The sequence below is a fragment of the Vanacampus margaritifer genome, chromosome 17 (genome assembly GCF_051991255.1).
Source record: "Vanacampus margaritifer isolate UIUO_Vmar chromosome 17, RoL_Vmar_1.0, whole genome shotgun sequence".
NCBI lineage: Eukaryota > Metazoa > Chordata > Actinopteri > Syngnathiformes > Syngnathidae > Vanacampus > Vanacampus margaritifer.
In genome coordinates this window covers 11,266,594-11,287,608 of record NC_135448.1, presented here as the reverse complement: position 1 = coordinate 11,287,608, position 21,015 = coordinate 11,266,594, and the positions used below count along the sequence as shown (strand labels likewise).

The 21,015-nt window shown below is 40.7% G+C and overlaps 2 protein-coding genes across 4 annotated transcripts; one reads left to right on the top strand and one right to left on the bottom strand.

The window, feature by feature from the left end:
• Positions 1-574: 574 nt before the first annotated feature.
• Positions 575-14,713, top strand: LOC144037146 (E3 ubiquitin-protein ligase RNF19A-like). Its single transcript, XM_077548341.1, has 10 exons — positions 575-717; positions 6,751-7,480; positions 9,227-9,435; positions 10,483-10,627; positions 10,767-10,929; positions 11,008-11,122; positions 11,200-11,358; positions 11,435-11,654; positions 11,759-11,902; positions 13,310-14,713. Exons 2-10 carry the CDS (start codon positions 6,879-6,881, stop codon positions 13,869-13,871), a joined length of 2,319 nt encoding a protein of 772 aa, XP_077404467.1. The 5' UTR covers positions 575-717; positions 6,751-6,878; the 3' UTR covers positions 13,872-14,713.
• A 1-nt stretch (position 14,714) lies between these two features.
• spag1a (sperm associated antigen 1a) lies at positions 14,715-20,975 on the bottom strand. 3 transcript variants are annotated; one of them, XM_077548343.1, is made up of 8 exons: positions 19,834-20,975; positions 18,887-18,986; positions 18,658-18,810; positions 17,369-17,526; positions 16,711-16,852; positions 15,826-15,952; positions 15,380-15,518; positions 14,715-15,196 (listed from the first exon to the last, which is right to left on the bottom strand). In XM_077548343.1, the coding sequence occupies exons 1-7, from the start codon at positions 20,132-20,134 to the stop codon at positions 15,384-15,386; spliced, it is 1,116 nt and encodes a 371-aa protein (XP_077404469.1). In that variant the 5' UTR covers positions 20,135-20,975; the 3' UTR covers positions 14,715-15,196; positions 15,380-15,383. The 3 variants fall into 3 exon arrangements, 1 of the variants encoding a protein (XP_077404469.1); XR_013288838.1 differs by lacking the exon at positions 14,715-15,196 and having other exon boundaries at positions 15,826-15,962; XR_013288837.1 differs by lacking the exon at positions 14,715-15,196 and having other exon boundaries at positions 15,724-15,952.
• Positions 20,976-21,015: the final 40 nt, after the last annotated feature.

The window sequence follows — 21,015 nt, the reverse complement described above, 5'->3', positions numbered from 1 at the left end:
CAATCTTTTTTGGGACTTGTGTGCTTTAGATGCTCACTGAATGGTTGGATTCATTTTGAATTACCACGCCTCATTGCATTTTTGTCCGGTGCTTAGGAATTGCGTCATGATTCGTTCGTTTTAACATTGAAACTGGAACTGTCAAGGCAAACACTTTGCAAATCGACCACATCCGGTTGTGTCACGCAATTATTTGATGGACTAATCCCGGGGTAACTTTTTTGTTTTAATTATTGGGAAGGGGTGAGGCCGATGTGACATTTTAAATCGTATGTTATGCGATTGATTTGCGTTCGTCCATTATTTAGTATGTACAACACATAGAATACATTACATTTAAACAGTTTTAGTAACTATGAGAGGATATGCTTTAAAGTGAAGCTGACCATTTTAAACCAGATGTTTTGAGATTTACGTTCATTTAATGTACAACACAACACATTACAAATTTACAATTAAACATTTTGTTTTAATTTAGAATACAAGGTTACAACAATAACGAGAATATTTTATTGTGAAATGTAACATTTCAACCGGATGCGAGTGCTTTCTAGTTTTCCATTAGTGCGGCTTGATGACAGATTTACACACCCAGGGGACATACACTACCCTAGTCGTCCATAACCAAGGCAACTTTTTTCCTCCTCTACAAACGATCTCCACACGGCGGTGCATTGTTTAGCTCCTGGATAAAGAATTTCACTAATTAAGTTGACGGTAAGTTTGTCCGAAAAGACGCGGAACTTCGGGATCTTTTTTTAATCGCCTCACAAGCTGCAACTTCCTTCATGTTTCGAGGCGACGGCGAAGCTAGTCGCTTAGCATGTAAACAATTCTTACCTTTTATGAGGTTAAGCACGATAAATCGCTTCCGTTTAAAGTTCCCTTAAGCTCTATGTGGACTAAAAAATGCTTAATGTTGAATCAGCAAGCCGCGCCGTGTGGAAAATGATTTAAAATCAGATGGGCGGCAACTCCTTTTTGGACGGTTATTAAAGTTGGGCGCTAGCAGCTAGGCTAATGGGGGGCTAACAAGCTAAGATCGGTTCGCCGACGCATAATATTAACACATTAGTTTGTTTTTGGAAAAGATCCCCTTCCACGGGCAAGCCTTGTTGTTGTCAGCGTGCGTCATCCTTTGACCGTCACTGATTTTTGGAAAGGGGCATTTTATGCGTTGATTATCGTCAAAACTCGTAATTTTTGTGTCACGCGTGCATATCAAATGCGTAAATAGACGATCAACCAATACGCGAAGAGTTTTTAGAAGCTGTTAAATTCATAATTTTTATTAGAGATGGGAAAATGAAGCCTTGTGACGCTTTTGAGGCTTTCGGCTGATTGCTTTGGAAAAAGAGTCGAAGCTTCAAAGCCCCATAAGATAGATCGTACCGGTGACATCTGGTGGTCAGCTGGAGTCATACCAGCTATAGTCTTCAAAGCCTGATTTTATATTCCAACATAACACCAGTACATTCAGTCTTACATTTGTGTCTGTCTAATGATCATCAGGTACACATGGAAGGTGAACATAAAGTGAACCAAATACCTACATGAGGGAATTGTGCTTGTGCAACAGTGAAAATAAAGCAAATACCAGTATGTACATGAGGGAATTGTGCTTGTGCCCAACTTTTTATATTTATTTTTTTTGTAAGTTCTTATTCAAAAACAATATTTGCTCTTCAAGCGGCTTTTTCTCTGGCTGACAATTTCACCAGCCTTTGAGAAAATCCTCTCACAGGGGACTGAAGATGCTGGTGTTGAGAGGTACTGCAGAGCCACTGGATACAGATGTGGTTTTGTGGAGAAACCAATATTGTAGTGGCTTCTCCGTCCGGGGAAGCAGTTTGTCCTTCAAATATCTAAAAAAGAAAAATATGACAGATAATCATTTTTGCACTGGATTAATAAATCAAAGTAAAGATAGATAGGGAAATTTAGTTTCAGCAGCATAACATTACATTCAATACAACATAACAATAGTGCCACTTTTCATATCATATATGTATACTGCAAGTACCTCACCTCTGATTGTTATGAAATACTGAAACAATCAAGATATTATTATGGTTACCATGGACATACTGCAGGCTGCGATATTTTTAAATGTAGGTAACACAGCCAAGATTCCCAGCGACCTTTAAATCCTTTAAAGTTTTAACATTATTAAAAGTGATACAGTAATATTAATTTATTTTCTGTAAGCATTTATTATTGCAAATGTTGCGGTGAGCCATTTAGCAAAACTGTACAATAGTAAATACAACACTACAATGATGATGATAATGCTGATAATATACCATTTAATATTATGCCAAATAATTCAAATCTTACCTTTTGTGGGTGACACAACGTCAAAGTGTTGCCAAACACGAGATCGTTTTCTTGCATTGGAATTCTCCATCCTAAAGCTCTCTCAAGTCAGTTTTCTCTCAAAAGGCTGTGGGCGCGGGGGAGTAGTGATGGGTCGTTCGCGAACGAGCCGGTACAAAGAGCCGGCTCCCTCCCTCAAGAGCCGGCTCCGTCATTTCCTTACTGTCTCCCTCACCCCCTCTCCCTCTCTACATATGTCGCTCTCTCTTTTTCACGTAAATTTGTCGTAAATATTTAAAAGAAAAGCTAAAGTTTAAAGAGCCGCTTGAGAGCCAAAAAGAGCCGTCTCTTTTCACTGAGCCGATCCAAAAGAGCCGAAAATCCCATCACTACGGGGGAGGCAGTGGTTGTTTCGGTGTCTCCTTTTAACAGCTGACACCGCGCCAAAACAATTGAATCAGTTACATAATTTCCGGTATCTCATTAGCGCGAATGAAGCCCCATACGTCATCAGCACGTGATCACGGAGGTTTCATCGGGGCTTTTGATACATTGTTTCGAGCAGTCTGTCTCACTCGGCTGACACATGCTCCGGAGTCTCAGTGTCAAACGTCCCATCTCTACAGACAACATACAGGATTAATTTGTTCGATCCAGTGGATATTTTTGCCGTGACCGGCAACTCTTATGCATGCTCTGTCTTGCCGTGCACGGCTCCGATTGGTGAATCGCCGGACCGAGTTGTCCTTAAATAAATGTTTAGGGTCCAACGCGCTTCGAGAGAAAACATAACGCAGTCGAGCTGTTAAAAAAAAGTCATATTTGGATTAATGCAAACTCTGGCCACATGCAATGTTTTTGTCACATTTGATGTCACAAACTGGACAAACGAGACCTTGTGCGTCGATGATCGTTGTTACAACTCAAAATGTTAGTTTCCTGTATATTTTGAAACAAATAAATATATAATCTGATTATCATTGAGGCTACAAGTTAATTGCAATTACATCATTTTCTTTGCCACTGAAATTAGCTGTCACACACAAGCGATATTAATGATTTGCTATTTTTAGTGCTTAAAAATAAATAGCTGCATAAAATACATTTTTAGTGTAACTCAAATGTTTTGGGTCTAACGACATGTCAAAGGCTTCTGAATGCTCCAGGATGTCATGTCTGATGAGCTTCTTTGTTGTGATTTCTCCGCACCACTTTCATTATGTTATCCAAAAATTGGGGGTTATTAATTGCCAATGTCACAAACCGGCTCAACGGGTACTGCAGGCCACGCCATAGTGTAATTTGCGCACATTTGATTTGAGCCATAACAAAGATCTGTCGTGCTATGCAAAGAAAAAACACAATCGAGCCATTTAAATCAGTTATGAGGTTTGTCGGTTTTTGCCACAATTTTGTTCCTACAGATTTGTATGGCATTCGTGAGGCACTATGAAATATTTGTATTTAGAAATTCATACATCCATAAAACACAATCAAGTAAAAAAATATTCAGTACGGAGCCCCATGATGTTTTCTCCTTTTTTTTATATGCATTTGGAATTATTCTAAAACTGTCACCATCTTAAATCCCTTATTGTAGCAATTTTGTTACACATAAACATTGAAATAGGCTGAACACTTTGAACAATCTTAGAGTTAAAATGAAATTGGAAGCCTTCTACAAATATTTTATTGGGCTATCAGCAGTAAAGATAAGGCGTCAATTGCGGGGCACAGTCCTTCCTTATTTACTTTGTGACTTCATTTTATTGGTCACCATATTAATGAATCGTCCTTTCACACACACACATACAGAAGTGGTGTAAAATTGCTTCCCTATGAAAGATTCAGATGTTAAATTAGGAAATATCACCAATCCCTATCCTGGACAAAGACAACTACTGTGATAGTAACTTGCGAGCCAAGTTTCAGGGCCGCTCAATGATCTTTTTTTTTTTTGCCCATGTCACTCACCAGACAACATTTTCAAGCCACACACATTCAAAGTCACAGATACTACAGTGTAGAATGTGAGGATGGCGACCTGAAGTGGATAAAAATAATACCTCACCTTTCATGCATTTTTTTTTTCTATTTTGGCCTTGTCCTGTGTTAAGCTTGTCATATTTTTTCTGACAAATGAACGAGCTCTAAATAGCAACGCAGCCTTCACCCGACCAGCACCGCACAGGCTAACAATAGTTTTCTTCCCACAGTGTGAAATGACAGCGAGGAAGGCCCGGTCGCTTTCTTCTTTCTCGTCCGCGGGAAAGCCAAAAACAATTACAGTACTACGACGCGGTTATAAAAAGCGACACTGCCGCAGAGGCCCGACGCAGTAATGGCGGCTCGCGCATTGTCGCTCTCAGGAAGTCTGCCCTTTGACTGGAATGTCACCGGACGCCAGCGTACGTGATGTCCTCTCTGAATCTCCCAATTCCCAGATTGTCATTGTGCGAGGGGTTACTTTGAAGCCGAACGTCGCAAAATGGCAGGAAAGATTACGTCATCTCCGCTGAGGTTTGGTTGAGATTAAGAACCGGCTGAACCCTCGACAAGATTCCAGGACGTCGCATCGCTTCGGAAAATAGTTTGGGCATTTGGTGGGCTAAAACCAGGCTTGTGGCACACATGAAAAGTAGAAGCGGTGACCTCATTTGACTTCATTACACATTTTATGAGTAAAATGACGTGCGCTCGCGGCGTAATCACGTTTAAAGGAAAACACAAGGCTTAGCGACACTGCCTCTTGTGTGTGTTTAGGGTTAAAGTACACGGGTGATATTTGGGTTACCGCGCCTCTGTTTGCTTTGGCCGCAGACACCAGGAAGCAGTGAGAATATTCATATAACAGCATGTATTATAGTATGATGTCATACATTTTAAATAAAGGGAATTAAAAAAAAAAACTCAGAGCAAGATTGTTCCATTGCTTTTTGTTTTTCAAAATTAATTGTCGCCTGTTAAAATTTTACTACCCCGGGTTTTGTTTCGCTTTTTCCCATGTTCCTGGCCAAAACTTTCCATAATCAGTGACTTTTGGCCGAATCACTGGTTAGAATCGTTTTCATTACAGACATGACTAATCGTCAGCTGACGCAAAGAGCAGTGATTGGTTGGGTGTCGTTTGTGCCCCCGCAGTGGGCTTCCTGCTCCCCCAAAGGCCTGTTTTCAGGAACTGGGACATCAGCCCAGTCTGTGCGCACTGATAATGCATGAGCTTGTGGAAACACACGCACACATTTTTTTCCTGAAACAGTGGCTACAGTCAAATGGAAAGTCCCTTTTACTCTCCGTCTTTCTTAGCAGGCTTTTCCAGCTGCGTTACATCTTGTGATTGTTACTGCGCTGCTGAAACATTGTTTGTGACTGTTTCCATGCAGACCACTTTGCAAAAAAAAATGTTTCTCTTGGTTAATGACTCACATAAACAACTTTTAAGTTTTTTTTTTTTATCCATGCAAGAACATTGACATGACATTGCAAGATTTGATTTTGTTGTATTATTACAATGTGTTTGGTTGTTCTAATTAAACAAAGTGCTGTCAATTAAACTAATTAGCGACATTCTTAACTGTAATGTATAAAACAGACGTTAACCACTTTAATATGCAACCCCAATAAAGTGAAACTACCCACCATAAGAGTAATATGCAATGATAATGTCAATTGTCGAGATGTTGGGGTCACGTTTATGCTAATCGCTAGCCACTTGCTAGTTACGTTAGCTATCAGCTCATAATTGATTGATAATTATAGCCATCTCTTTTTTTTTTTATAACGCTTTGCCAACTAACAACCATCACATTCACACCAATGGACAATTTAGAGTGTTTGGTCAAATTAACATGCGTGTTTTTGCAATGTGAGAAGAAACTGGAGTGCTCATTCATGCTAGGTTTTAGTTAGCCACATGCTGCATTAGCTGTCTGAATTATTTTTTTATTGCGGAAATTACATTGAGCAAGTACTGCAACTAAATTACACTTCTCGGGACTAGATGATGTCATGGATGATGATGGTTGGAACGCTTTTGTATACAGTATTTAAGCGGGAAAAGTCTGCCTAGCAACAGTTTGGCTAAAGTGCATTCTGCCTAGCAACTTAAAGATAGTGCCTACTGCCTAGTAGGGCTGAAAGATTTTGAACAAAAATCTGTGATTAAAAAAATAATAAAAAGTCCTCTTCACGTGTATTTTATAAGGAACACAAGAAATACTACCACCCCCCAAAAAATCTAATTTATTATACGGTACGTACATATTTTGGTGTTATAAATCCGGGTTACGCTAAATTGAAAGGCAAATAAACCATGAATGAATATGAAAGACAGTACAATGTTATGTAAACATATAGTATTTTTTCAGCCTTAGTACTGAAGTGATTGTCTGTTTGATAATTATGGCTCATTATGGTTTTTTTCTCCCCCCATAGGTTTTTCCAACACATGCCCCTTCCCAGCCATTATGTCTTTGTTTACATGAGTCTCAAGCTTCCTTAACATTCCTTCACCCCCACCCCTCCCCATCCATTACCAACATCCCATGTGGTGATCTCTGGTCATGATGAGCACCCTGCACCAGCAGCATCATGGGAGCACCGGCTCGGAGCGCGACCTCAACTCGACCGCCTCCTCCGTCAGCCTGCCCTCAGTCAGGAAGACCCCCAAGAAGCGCCGCCTTTCCCTCCAGGCGCTCTTCGGCCGCCGGCGGCGGTCCGACCGGGATGCAAAACGAAAGTCCAGGGCGATGCTGGACCCGCCCGGCCTCGTCAGCGTGGACAGCGTCCCGCCCGAGGTTTTCACCGACAGGACGTCGGCGCACTCCGTCCAGGGAGCGGCGTCGATCTCCTCCTCGGCGGCGGGGTCCTCGGACCTTCTGGAGTGCCCGCTGTGCCTGCTGCGGCACACGCGCGACCGCTTCCCCGACATCATGACGTGCCACCACCGCTCGTGCGCCGACTGCCTGCGCCAGTACTTGCGCATCGAGATCTCCGAGTCGCGCGTTAACATCTGCTGCCCCGAGTGCTCGGAGCGCTTCAACCCGCACGACATCGCCATGATCCTGGCCGACCGCGCCCTCATGGAGAAGTACGAGGAGTTCATGTTGCGCAGGTGGCTGGTGGCCGAGCCCGACTGCCGCTGGTGCCCCGCTCCTGATTGCGGGTAAGATTTTGACTGACACCCCCAAAACTCACACTGATCAAATTTTTGAAATAATTCTGTTAAAACAGGTCTATCTAATATTATGGCCAGGCGTTCTTTCCCGACTGTTCACGGTCAAACGTTAGCACAAATGGCAGATGTTTGTCCTTCGGCGGCGTCCACATGGACGTGTGCTCCAGGGTCAGGCCAGGGTCTCGTTTGTTTGCATCGGGCACAAAGTCCACAGTTTGTTCCCAGGGAACGGCGGACCTGTTGGATTTGGAATTTAGCCCAGCTTGTGATTCACCCCAGGGTGTCATCACGTCCCGCTCAGTTATGAGATCACCCGCGCCACCGACTTGGCGTTGCCTACTTTCGTCAGTTCAGCCCTGATTGGTTGACGCGCCCCCTCGCCTAAAGCCCAGCTGTTTGTAAGAATGCCTCTCTGGCGTGGATGTTTCAGCACTTGTTACTAAAAGATGCCCTTGATGCTTTTTGTCTTTATTTCAACAACACCACACATTTACTGTATATTCGGAAAAGTGCAACGTCTGTGTTGAAGCTGCTTGCAGACTCCCATGTTGACACTTCACACTGAGCCTTTTTATGTGCTTGCAAACAGAGATTGTGTGTGGCCGTCTCCAAGATTACCATACTTGGCAGTAGTATGTTATAAGTAACTCCTACAATGTTAATATAGTATACCCGTTATATTGCCTTGTCACTTTGTGGTAACCAGGCAATCATTTTAAGAAAAGAAGACTGAGAACAATAGTCGTAACTTTACATGGGCAGCATAAGTTTACATGAATGTTGTCGCCTCACAAAAAAGTAGTAATTTTATGAGAACATTTTTGTAATTTTACCATAAGTCATTTTTTTTAAATGGCCAAAAAGTTGTAATATGACAAATAACTGTATGAAAATTAACAAAATTGTTTTACAGTTAATTAGCAATTTATGATATCCATCCCTTAATGTGAACAAGGCTGTCATTTTCTTTTTGTAATTTTGACACTCAACAAACATTACAGTAGTCTCTGACTAAGAAAAAATAATAATTTTATGGAAAAAAAAGTTTCAAAGGAAATAATTGTTGCCATTAAATTATTTTGATGTCATTTTTAAGACTCATTCAAAATGTTATTTAAATTCATCAGTGTATGTTAAGTTGCTGGTTGTTGATAGTTTAATTTTATGACCAAAAAACTGTCGTTTGAGCCATCATTTTATGTTGGGGGAAAAAAAATTCATTTGTACATCCACAAAGTTGTCATTGTATGATAAAAAATCTACCATTCCATTCACTGTATTAATCCTCTTGCTCAGGACATCAACAGTTGTTTTGGGGAAAGTAACACATTAAAATTCAGATATGTTCTTAAAATACAATTCATTGATATATATGGAGGTATATGTAAAAATAGGCCTGAGTAGAAAGAAATATGGATGTGTGTTGTCAAAGATTCGAAAATGTGTTGGTAGTATTATAATAGTATGATGTGTTGACTACAGAATTCAAATGTCTGTAATGGCAGAATAAAAGTTTTTTTTATTTTTTTTTATCAGATATTTACTAATTACATTTTGGAAGTAAGTAACATACGTTTTTCCAGGCTACTATTATGTACAATGTGCACTAAACTCCCAAAATTTGTTTTTCCTTATTCCAAGTGCCCTCTAGTGTCATCCTTATAAACTGCATCCCACCTCTCATCCCTGTCAGCAACTTTTATTCACGTTGTTGTTTTCCCGCCTTCACCTCAGTTACGCCGTCATCGCATTCGGCTGCGCCAGCTGCCCCAAGATCACGTGTGGCCGCGAGGGCTGCGGCACTGAGTTCTGCTACCACTGCAAGCAGCTGTGGCATCCCAACCAGACGTGCGACACGGCGCGCCAGCAGCGGGCGCAGCACTTCCGCCTGCGCAGTTTCCGGTCCTCGTCGCTCAGTTACAGCCAGGAGAGTGGCGCTGCGGGTAATGAAAAGTAGCACTTGTGTTAAAGGAGACATATTGTGACTTTTTTTTTTACAATTTAAACCAGTCCCCAGATGTTGACGTATCTGCGCTGATGGTTACGGGGGAATCCTTGAATGTCTCATGATTCGATTCAGATTTTTGGGTCTGCGATTCGAATCGGGATCGATTTTTGATTTAAATAATTCTCGATTCAAAATGATTTCTGCTTCAATCTATAAACGTATGTGCAAAGAATCGTCATGTTCTCATCCAGTCTTCTTTGCAATGACAAATGGAGACCGTGTCTTTTTTTCTTTCTTTTTTTTTGAATAGTAAGGAAAATGCCTATTCCACAAAAACAGCGTGTGAACCACAATTTATATTCTATGTAGCTAACTATATATTTTACAGCTTTTTTTATTCTGCACTGAGTCCAGTTTAGTAGACAGCAAAGTGCAAACAGTACCTCCAAAAAGAGTCACATTTTGCTGGTATCAAGCCGTTTATTACGCTCCAGTTGAGGTTAACTGTAAAATTAAACACACTAAACGAAGAAAATTGTACACGGTGTACACTTAAATGCAAATGCTGTACTGTTTAGCTTGTTTCCCGAACGTAGCTAGCTCAAGGCTAATGAACAATGGAAAGCATTGACTCGCTAACGCTAATTAGCACGCTACTCGCGGCACTTTTATCGCTAAAAAAAACTGCTATTAATACATAAACAGTGAAGGAATGTATTCATAGAAGCCTCTTAACATTACTTACAGGCAAACGTTCTTCCTACGCTACAAAAAAACATCTTGTATTGCCGTTACTTGATAGTAACTTTTTTCTTCTACTCTAATGTAGATCACAACTCAAGAGTGTATCTGAACGCGCGGAACCTCAGTGCCCCCAAGTGGCCAAATCGTGTACAACACAAACAAGGACAATACAGTATAAAATAAATAAATAAAATCGATTTTGGGATTCTGAATCTTAGTAAATGAGAATCTCTATTCTTAAGTGAATCATTTTTTTCTTGGTCCTCCCTTACGGATTGTGCTCCTTGGTGTCTCCTAGGCGACGACATCAAGCCGTGTCCTCGCTGCGCCGCCTGCATCATCAAGATGAATGACGGCAGCTGCAATCACATGACCTGTGCCGTCTGCGGCTGTGAGTTCTGCTGGCTCTGCATGAAGGAGATTTCTGACCTGCACTATCTCAGGTAAGCTGCTTAAATCCTCCCCGCAGGCACCTGTAGGATATGTAGTCGCACAGGCTTCATCCTGTTACAGCACATATTAATAGATTTAACTTTTAAGTGTCCCCAAACAATGATCCCAAAACATTTTGTCACCCCCAAGTCCATCCGGTTGCACCTTCTGGGGGAAGAAGCCGTGGAGCAGAAAGAAGAAAATCCTCTGGCAGCTGGGCACCTTAGTAGGAGCGCCCGTAGGCATTGCCCTCATCGCGGGCATCGCCTTCCCCGCGATGATTATCGGCATCCCGGTTTACGTGGGAAGGAAGGTGAGGCCTCGACTCATAGACAGCGTTCACCTTCCGAAAGAACGAGTGGGTGACCTCTTTGTCCACACCCTCCATCAGATCCATAATCGCTACGAGGGCAAAGACGTCTCCAAGCACAAGAGGAACTTGGTGATTGCGGGCGGCGTGATGCTGTCTGTCATCGTGTCGCCCGCAGTGGCAGCCGTGACTGTTGGTAAGAAACAAAATCTCTCGTCCTTTCGCTTATTACTCCGTTGTCATCTCTCATTGATGTCAATGATGTGATACCAGGCATCGGCGTGCCCATCATGCTGGCGTACGTCTACGGCGTGGTGCCCATCTCGCTTTGCCGGAGCGGTGGCTGCGGCGTGTCGGCGGGCAACGGCAAAGGCGTCCGCATCGAGTTTGACGACGAGAACGACAACATGGGCGCCGGCGCAGCAGCTACAGGTGAGTTAACCGCTGAGCTTGTTGCTAACCAAAATGGAAGCATGTAAGCAAGTGTCAGGACTTAACTACACGGCAGACACGACGTCGGTGGCGGAGACGAGGCTGAACAACGCCAGCTTAGGCGACGGCGCCAGCGTAGGCGGCTTGACGGGCCTGAGCCTCAGCGTGAGCGGTAGCCATATGGAGCGCTGCGGCGTCGGCTCGGCACAGCGGGACAACATGAGCGACAACGCCAGCACCACCGCCCTCGCCGGCACCAGCATTACCGGCAGCCTGTCGGGAAGCTGCTACAACAGGTAGCGCGAGAGTGGAACGCGACAGCCATGCGTCAGATATTCATAATGTTGATGTACATTGAGGCTGTTAGATAATAATACTATACGCAATGCGTATTTTCCAGGATGGAGGTGCAGGCAGACGTCCAGAAGGAGCGTTGCAGTCTGAGCGGCGAGTCGGCCACCGTCAGCCTCGGCACCATGAGCGACAACGCCAGCACCAAGGCGATGGCGGGATCTATCCTCAGTGCCTACATGCCTCTGGAAAGGTCAGCGATACAAAATGTTCTCACCTGTCATCCTGTAGTAGTTAAAAATAAAATAAAATAATGCAATTGGTGAAATCAGTAATATAGAAATAACCTTGTTTAAATACACTATAGGTGTGTTTTTATAGCATTTCTTTTTTTAAGGTCTTAACACTTAACACTATGCAAATACATATCATAAACTCAAACATTAACCTATCATCTTATCATCGAATGTACATTATAAGATGAACCTATAGCAGTTCTGTAGCCATAGTTTCTTCCTCTAAAGCTAAAATAAGCCTGAACTTGAAATACTTCGTTTTCACTTTTCTTTCAAATGTCGTTAAACATGAATGTGGCGCCACCTAGTGGAATTACACCCATAACAACTGTACAAAAAGACTCATAAGGAGGGTTAAACTATACTACATTATAGATACATACTGGAAATGGACCTTAGATTACTACTAGTAGAGGTACTTTCAAGTTCTTCATGTCAGTCACCTCTGCTTGAAATAGCAGGAATTGTGAATAATTAATGTCCCTCTAAAAGTAGCTTAATTGCATGTAGATGTCACCAGATGGTGCCAAAGCACGTAAAATGGAGTTGATCGATGCCATGCTTCTCACATGGACACATTCATGAACCCCTGTTACATGAATACGAATTCAGTAGTTAACATTCACTCCCAGACATTTTCACTGAAGCAATCCCCTTCACTCCCAGGTGTTTTCACTGGATTTTGACCGATTTTGCAAGGCCCGCAGAATATTGTGTTCTATTGTTATAAAAACATGGAACCTATTAAAAGAAAGATTAGAGTCTCTTCTTTCATCAGGAAAAAAGATATATTTCTATCCGTTTCCGTTTTGCATCAATTAGCATTAAAATATAGCTAAGTTTCATCATTATTCACAAATCTATTTAGAATTGTGAGTAATTGAGGGTTTTTTTCAACATGGCCCTGGTTGATCTCTTTTGCGCTGTTGCACCCCACTGGCCGTTTGTGTAATTTCTTCAACCGTTCTCTGTAGTTGAGAGGCCGCATCAAAGCCTTCTGTATGCTCTAGCATTTAAAAAAACATATAAAAACGTCTTTGGGACACTTAAAACATTTAAAATATAACGTCTTTATACGTTATGTTACTTAGTTTAAACAAACCAAATTCTCATGAGGCGCATCAATAGATGAGCTAGCACACTAATGTGGAAAAAATGCTAGCTAGCACAAACTGATTAAAAATGTCCTCCAGCCATTAGTGCTCTCTTTGTATATTTTTGAAAATAATCAGAGGTGGCTTTAGCCCCTTGTGCTAGCTAGCTACCTAGCAGGTAAACGAGCACATGGGGCTGGGGCTAAATTCAAACTGGCAGGGTTTTTACTTTCTTTGCCACCTCTGAAAATAATTTGTGTATATATGCAGAGACAACAGTCTGGAGGTGCAAGCAGACGTTGAGTCCAAAGAGGAGAAGGTGCGTCACTGCAGCGCCAGCAGCAGCCTGGATGAAGCCAGCTGTAGCAGCAGAGGGGCGGGCAGCGGCGGCCACGCCAAGGAGGCGTCGTCCTCCTCTTCAGCGGCAGGCAAGAAGAGCAAAGGGAAGCTGTGGAAACGCGGCGGAGGCAAAGCGGAGTCCAAAGTCAACCACACGCACGGAGACGCGGAGCGCCGCAGCACCATCTCGTCCGAGTTGGACTCGCCGTCGCTGAGCGGCAGCCTGCCGTCGGTGGCCGACTCGCACTGCAGCCGCCTGTCGGCCGAGCTCAGCGAAACGGAAGCGGCCAGGGCGAGCGAGCCGGGCGACGCGCCGACCGTCGCGCCGCTGCCCGAGGTGGAGCACGACCGCTTGGAGCAACTCCCGCTTCAGCGGGGCCACGCCGCCGCCGCCTTCGGCCTCCGCCTCACTTCTTCGCCCAGCGAGGTTCTGTATATCGCCGAAGATGGCGCCCCGGCCGATACTCGTGACTGCACCACAACAGACATTTAAAAACAAAACAACTCGCTCCTCACGAACCGTCTGTCTTAAGTCTCGTAAAGGAAAACAGGAAGCGGAATGTCGGCGTTGATGGCGAAGGGCGCGAGGAGTCAAAAAGGTTTATCCGAAGGTCAACTTGAATGTAGGTGTGTGCAAGTAACCTGCTTGCTTTTTAAAAGCAAAGGTGGAGGTAAAAATTAAGAAAATGTCCGCCACTGTGCCACCCATTCTTACTGAGAGGGACCATTTAGTAGCACAGTTATAAGTCAATACATTTTACTTTTGAACATTTATTATTGTATGTACAGAAGTGCTTTGTTGCATATTTTCCATTTTTGGAAAGTTGTATTTTTGTCACAGCCCTGTGGTGGGCCGAACTTTTTTTTTTTCTTTTTTTTTTGTTTACATACATTTGAATGACAAAATTATATTCCAGACAAACTCCGCAAGGAAGCTATGCAAAACAAAACAAAAAAGTCACTAAAAGAGCATTTAGTTGCTTTTCATTTCGCCAAAGTTCCGATTTTTAGACCACTTTTTAGTTATTTGTCGTTATTTTAAGTTGGATTCTCCTTTGAATGATTTACATCTTATACTTTGTCCCCTTTCACAAATGATGAATGCGAATACGGCGTTTGTTTGCCCCTCAGTGCCTTTTGGGGAAAACTTCAAGGTTTTTCCTTTTCATTGTCAAAAAATACCTTACATCTCTGAATGCTAACAGAGGAGTGATATGTTTATTTTACAGTATATCTTTTTTTTCATTCTGGGGGGGGGGCATATATTTACTAATTATCGGCTTTGTAATGTGCATCCTAATGCATATCTTTAAACAATAAAATTTCTCAAATCAAGTTGTGTAGTTTTTTTTTTATTTTGTGCTATTTACATAAAGTACATGCGGCACATTGATGTTGCGCAACGTCAATACTGACAAAAAAAATGTATAGCTTGTTGCTACCTAATATAATCCATAAAATTCCATCCAATAAAACTCCATTGCAAACATGCACTTTACAGTGGAACCTCCAAAGTGGAACATTTGACACGATTCTGTTTGGAGAATCGAGAAATGTGAATTCAAACGGCTTCATGGTCGAAAGTCTGGCAAGATTTAGCTCATGAAGACAGTTTCACTTTCGAGGTATATTCATCCAGGAAATTCCACTTCTGAGGTTCCACTCACTGTACGTCAGTTGCTCAAAACTTGGCATATTGCATCATAACAGTGGTGTAAATCTCAGTAAGGCACACACAAACCAATTTGGTTTCCACTCCACTTTGTGTTGACAACACTTTTCTCTCCACACTTGACAGACTGCATGGACTCATCACATCTGGAAAAAAAGATCATTTCCTGTTTGATAGTTATGACAAAAAATACAAATTAAACATAAAACAAGATGAACAAGTTGTGGTTTGCTGCCATTTTGTGGCAATCATGAATCTTATAACTGAATAACAGGTAAACGCAAAGGTTAGCTGATTTAGCCTTGGCAGAGGTCACATTTGAGTCGTACCCCTCTACGTGTGCAACGTGTCGTCCATAAGGCTCCGTCTCAGCAGGGCGGTGACCTCAAGTAGCTCCTGCTCAGCTTCCCTGACATTGGGGTCCAGCTGGAGGACTTCCTGCAGGTCACTGCTGGCCGACAGGTAGTCCTGGGAGGCGCGCGAGGACAAATGGAGAACAGGGTAAGAGCCCAAAAACCCAGTACAGTAAATCTCATTCCTCATATATTAATTTGCATAGTTTAGGCTATTATGCTAGTGTTTTATCTATGTTGAATAATTGAACTACTGAAATACAGATGTTTATGTAACATTGGTTCGTGATTACGTACATGCTCATCTCCATTTTAAGTACCTTGCTGCCATCTTGTGTGCAATTACAATCCCGTTTTGGGGGGCGGGAAGATTGCGGGGCTCAACTATTAACACAATTTTGTTCAGGTGAGGCGGGAGGCACCTGCAGACCCTTGTGGGCCAGCGCTCGTCTGTAGAAGGCTTTCTTGTTGGCGGGTTCCAGGCGCAGGGCAGAGTCGCAGTCATGCTTGGCCTCCTGGAAGCGATTCAGCTTCAGCAGGCAGATGGCTCTGTGGGACACTCAGCAGTAAATAATATATATATAATTATAGTAAATGTGTGGAGTTTTTGGTTTTACATTATTTCATTCATATCGTGTTATGTCCCACAACTTTTTTTTTTAACTTTGTTACAAAAAAAAAGGACAAATCTGAAGTTGTTTGATAAACACAATGCTTAAATCATTCACTGCTATAGACGTCATAAATTAATTTTAACTATTTCTATTAGTTTAACATTTTTTTTCCACTTTTGTTAACAAGAGTATGAAAACCTAGAATTTATTTTTGTAAATTTAGAACAGATATAAAATTTGTGATTAATCGTGAGTTAACTAGTGAAGTCCTGCGATTAATTACGATTAAAAAAATTAATCACCTGACACCCCAAATTTTTAATAATCTTTTCTTTAAAAAAAATATATATATATTGTAATTATTTTTTTCAAATTTTTTATTTTATTTTTAAAAAGAAAAGATTATTGTAAAATTAGGGGCGTCAGGCGATTACCATTTTTAATCGTAATTAATCACATGACTTCACTAGTTAACTCACGATTAATCACAAATTTTATATTTGTTCTAATACAATAAAAAAAAAATCTAGGTTTTCATACTCTTGTTAACAAAAGTGGGAAAAATGTTAAACTAATAGAAATAAATCAAATGATTTTTTTTACGCCTACAGCCGTCAATGGCAGTGAATGAGTTCAAAACATTTCAACAAATTTAGGAGTTTTTAAAATTGTGTCTTTCATTTAAAGTGGTACCTGTTAGTGTAGAGGACACATTCATCCGGTTTTAAGGCGAGACACTCGCTGTACTTGTGCAGAGCGTCCTCAAAGTGACACTTCTTCACCAGCGCGTTGCCTTCGTGTTTCAACGCACTCAAGCGGGACTCTTTTCGCCTGGCTACAAAAAAAAAAAAAAAAACTCCAATCAAAGCTTCAATCGAAACACTTTTTGGGAAATCAAATACAATTTTGTAGTTTAGTTTTGCTAGTATACCATAACAATTTAGTGGCTGCCAACTAATGCATGCCAAAAACAACCTACACACTTAGTAAACATTGTTTAATGTAAAAAAAACAAATCTACGGTTTTCAACAAATGTTTTTTGTAAACGTCAAAGAAAATTTTGCGGTCTTACAAAAAAAATGGTGCGGAAATTATTATTATTTTTGACTGTAGAGATGGGTGTGGGTGTCTGTCTGCTACAAGCAACAATAATAATCATATGAGATCGAGCTCGCTTAAGAGCTGAGTCATGTGACAGACACACTGCAGGAGGAAACCTGACCTGGATTGTTCCATTACAGCACCATTGTGACTCCTTCCCTTCTGCATTATTGATGCTGCGCATTTTAAACACTATGTGAATGTTTTAACACACACACGGAGGTCATAAAAAAGCACGACTGGACCGACCTTCCTCCCGCAAGGCCCGAGCCGCCCTCGCTTGGGCCTGCTGGACGCTAGCGGGTTTCTCGCGGTGTTCCCGCTGCACCGCCAGCGGCACGGCGGGAATCTCTGGAAGCTTCTCCCGCCACTCGGGTCCGTCCTGCTCGATCAGCATCCTGGTGATCCTGGACGGACGCAAAAACATTCCAAAAGAAGTCAAATTCAAATTTCATGTTATTTTATCAAAGATGATAAATGTATGCTTTTTATTGAATTTCATGTTGTATACATCATTTAGCCAGTAATATTTCATTGTAACAATTTAGATTTTATTTTGACTCATTCACTGCCATTGACGGCTATAAACTTTAATTTAAAAAAAAAAACATAAAAATTAATTTGAACTATTTCTATTAGTATGAATTATTAGTTAACAAAAGTATGAAAACCAAGAAAAAAATTATTGTACATTTAGAACAGATATAAAATGTGTGATTAATAGTGAGTTAACTATTGCAGTCTTGTGATTAATTACAATTAAAAAATTGAATCGCCTGACGCCGCAAATTTTTAATAATCTTTAATTTAAAAAAGGAGGATTAAAAAAATGTCTAGGTTTTGGTACTCTAGTTAATTAACAAAAGTGGGGAAAAAATGTTAAACTAATAGAAATAGTTCAAATGAATTTTTGACGTTCATAGCAGTGAATGAGTTAAATATAGGAAAACTGACCAAAAAAACCATACTTAACGATTTGGATAAATTGTGCAGTACATAAATATTTCATTGAAATTTTTACTTAATGAAATAAGAGTTTTAAACATTAATGCATAATGTATAGGACCTTAAAAATTAAATACAACTGTACTTGGCCTGTGATTTTTTTTATACCACTAGAGGGAGCCCATGTAGTACTCGTACCATTGGGTTGTTTTAATCTATTTTTCACTTTTTAATTTTTGCCTTTATTTGATTATTGTTAATAATATAGGTCTTTGGTCCAGATGAATTTTATGTAATGTGTGTCATGTCATTTTAAATGATTAGAATTAGTTTGGAATAATTGAATTTTCTTATGTTAAATTTGGTCTTGCATCTGTATCATGTGAATTTTAATATTTACATTTTTGGTCATAATTTAAAATAATTTAATACATTTCTTAAATATTTTTATTTATGTTTTCATCATTTTTGGGTGGGACTGGATGAATTCATTTTTGTTTTAAATCAATTTAAATGAGTTCATTTTAATCACATATTTTCCTTCATTTCATTTCTTGCCATCCTGAACGTGTGTGCCTCCCACGGGTGCTGACCTGTGGACGCTGTCATGCGCCGCCTGCACACCGGTGTCCATCTGCAGGACTGTTTTGTAATCCACGTAAGCCCTGCGGTAGCGCTCCAGCGACTCGTAGGCCATGGCTCTGCGCAGCAGCGCCTTCAGGAGGAACGGCTGCAGCTGCAGGGCCCTAAGAGGATCACGCACACAACATTGTGGGTCATTGCTCACTGTCCACCAACTCTCCCACACACACACGCGTCTACTTGGTGCAGTCTTCAATGCAGTCGGCGCTGTTGCCGTCCTTTAGGTAGCAAGCGGCCCGGTTGGAGTAGAGAATGCACAAGTCGTCTGGGTTGCTGATACCTAACACGATGGAACATTTGTTTGTTTGTTTTGTAAATGTCAAAGACACATTTTCTTTCAAAGTGCAGTTTGTAATAGACAATATAGCGTCAATGAACGCCATGTGTTTGTGTAAACAAACATCAAAGGCTACTTAATGTAACTTTCAGGTTTTTATAAACCAAAAACATTAGAGCTCAGGTAACCTAATGTTTTTATAAACACCAAAAACATTAAAGTCATGTGCGAATCTTTAACCAATCATAAATATTGTAAACCAGCAACCTTGTGGTGAGTCCTTAGTAAAGCTGCAACTAACAACTATTTTAATAATTATTTAATCCGTCGATTATTTTTAAATTTGATTTAAAAAAAACTATTAACTCATTCACTGCCATTGATGGCTATATACGTCAAAAATTAATTTTAACAATTTTTTTTTAGTTTAAAAAAAAATTCCGCTTTTGTAAACAAAAATCTGCAATAAAAAAAAATCTAGGTTTTCATACTCTTGTTAACAGAAGTGGGAAAAAAATGTTAAACTAATAGAAATAGTTCAAATTAATTTTGGGCGTCAATGGCAGTGAAATGAGTTAAATTTCCATCTCTTTAGTCAAAAACAAGTCATTAAAAACAAACAAACAAACAAAAAGATTCAGCCCCTGGCTTGTGTCGTAACGTCAGAAAACAGACAAAAATGGTGATTATTGTTTGCTAAATGTTTTGATTCAACCTAAGTCTGCTTTCATGGAGGATGACAGAAATCAGACAATATTTCCTGTTGCGAGATGATATATGTAGTTATCTAAACAATTCACCTATTATTATCAAAAATAATCACAGATAAATAATCAATGAGTTATCTGACCTGCTTGAGCACATCCGTCAATGGCCTGGCTGTACTTGTCCAGGGCGTCCCCAAACTGTCCGTGCTTGAAAAGGTAGTTGCCTTCGTTCTTGATGCGAGCTAGGTTGGGGGGGAGACCCCCAGCGGGGGCATCCAGATAACTTTCATCTGGTCCCCCGGCAGGGATCCCCTCGGCGTTTCCATTGGCCACCCCTTTGGATCTGCTCCCGTTCTCTGTGGTTCCCCCTGCTGTTGCGGTGGTCCGGTCTGGTCCGGATCCCCCTCCCCCATTGCAGGGGGACTTTTCCTGTGCGTTCCCCATGGCTGCACCGCCTCTGCAGTGCGTCCTTCCTCTTCCTTTTCCTGAGCTCTCAGCAGCTTCATCTGGTTGGGAGGTTTTCGTTATGATACACCCCCTGCATGACGTCACGTGTGGGGGAGGGGCGATGGCGGTGCAGTGCTGCGTGCAAAGTGGTAGACACCTCCGTGGGTTCCTCGGTAAAACAAAAATGTTTTAAAATTGGTGCAAACAGGTTATTTTAGATGAGTTCACGCTTTTTTTGTAGAGTACTGTATTTTAAATGCTAAGGTAAATATTTTGTGTAAAATTAACATTTACTGACAAACACTATTACTAACACTTAATACTATTTACTATTACAACAAATAGACTTTTCAGAAAATTATTCAGGTCATTGCGATATTTTTTTAATGAATAAAAAATGCAATTAAGTCAGTTCTTCTCTTTTGTGGAGTTGCTTTTTTAAAATGCTAAAATGTAATATTGTATATACAAATCTATTAATTAATGTAAAATGCATTACGATACAAAATTGAGTCACTGTATATTAGAAAATAAAGAAAATGTATTGAAGCAAAGGCTTCTTTATGTGGAATTAAAAAAATACCAAAAGGTAAATACTTCATGTAAAATGTTTATTAATATAATAATAACATTATTTCTCTGCTCGAAAACAAAGATGACAAATTCAAAAAATGGTTAACAATATACTGCACATTACTATACCAAATCAACAAGAGTATTTACAGTGAAGATGTACTTAATTCTGTGTTCAGGTTGCCTTATTCGGCTAAATGTTTAAATTTTACTTTTATAACATACAAATAGGTAAATACTTTTATATGTATAAATAGCATTTAACATTTCCAACTGAATTGGTCAAATAAATTTGCTTTTGTTCT

Excerpts from the sequence above, each read along its gene's own strand:
- LOC144037146 (XM_077548341.1), top strand. The coding sequence starts at position 6,879 with ATGATGAGCACCCTGCACCAGCAGCATCATGGGAGCACCGGCTCGGAG. Across the intron at positions 10,930-11,007 it reads CGGTTTACGTGGGAAGGAAG|ATCCATAATCGCTACGAGGG; the intron begins GTGAGGCCTCGA and ends ACCCTCCATCAG. Across the intron at positions 11,123-11,199 it reads AGTGGCAGCCGTGACTGTTG|GCATCGGCGTGCCCATCATG; the intron begins GTAAGAAACAAA and ends ATGTGATACCAG.
- spag1a (XM_077548343.1), bottom strand. The coding sequence starts at position 20,134 with ATGGGGAACGCACAGGAAAAGTCCCCCTGCAATGGGGGAGGGGGATCC. Across the intron at positions 17,527-18,657 it reads GCGCATGACAGCGTCCACAG|GATCACCAGGATGCTGATCG; the intron begins GTCAGCACCCGT and ends GCGTCCGTCCAG. Across the intron at positions 15,519-15,825 it reads TGGCCCACAAGGGTCTGCAG|GACTACCTGTCGGCCAGCAG; the intron begins GTGCCTCCCGCC and ends CGCGCCTCCCAG.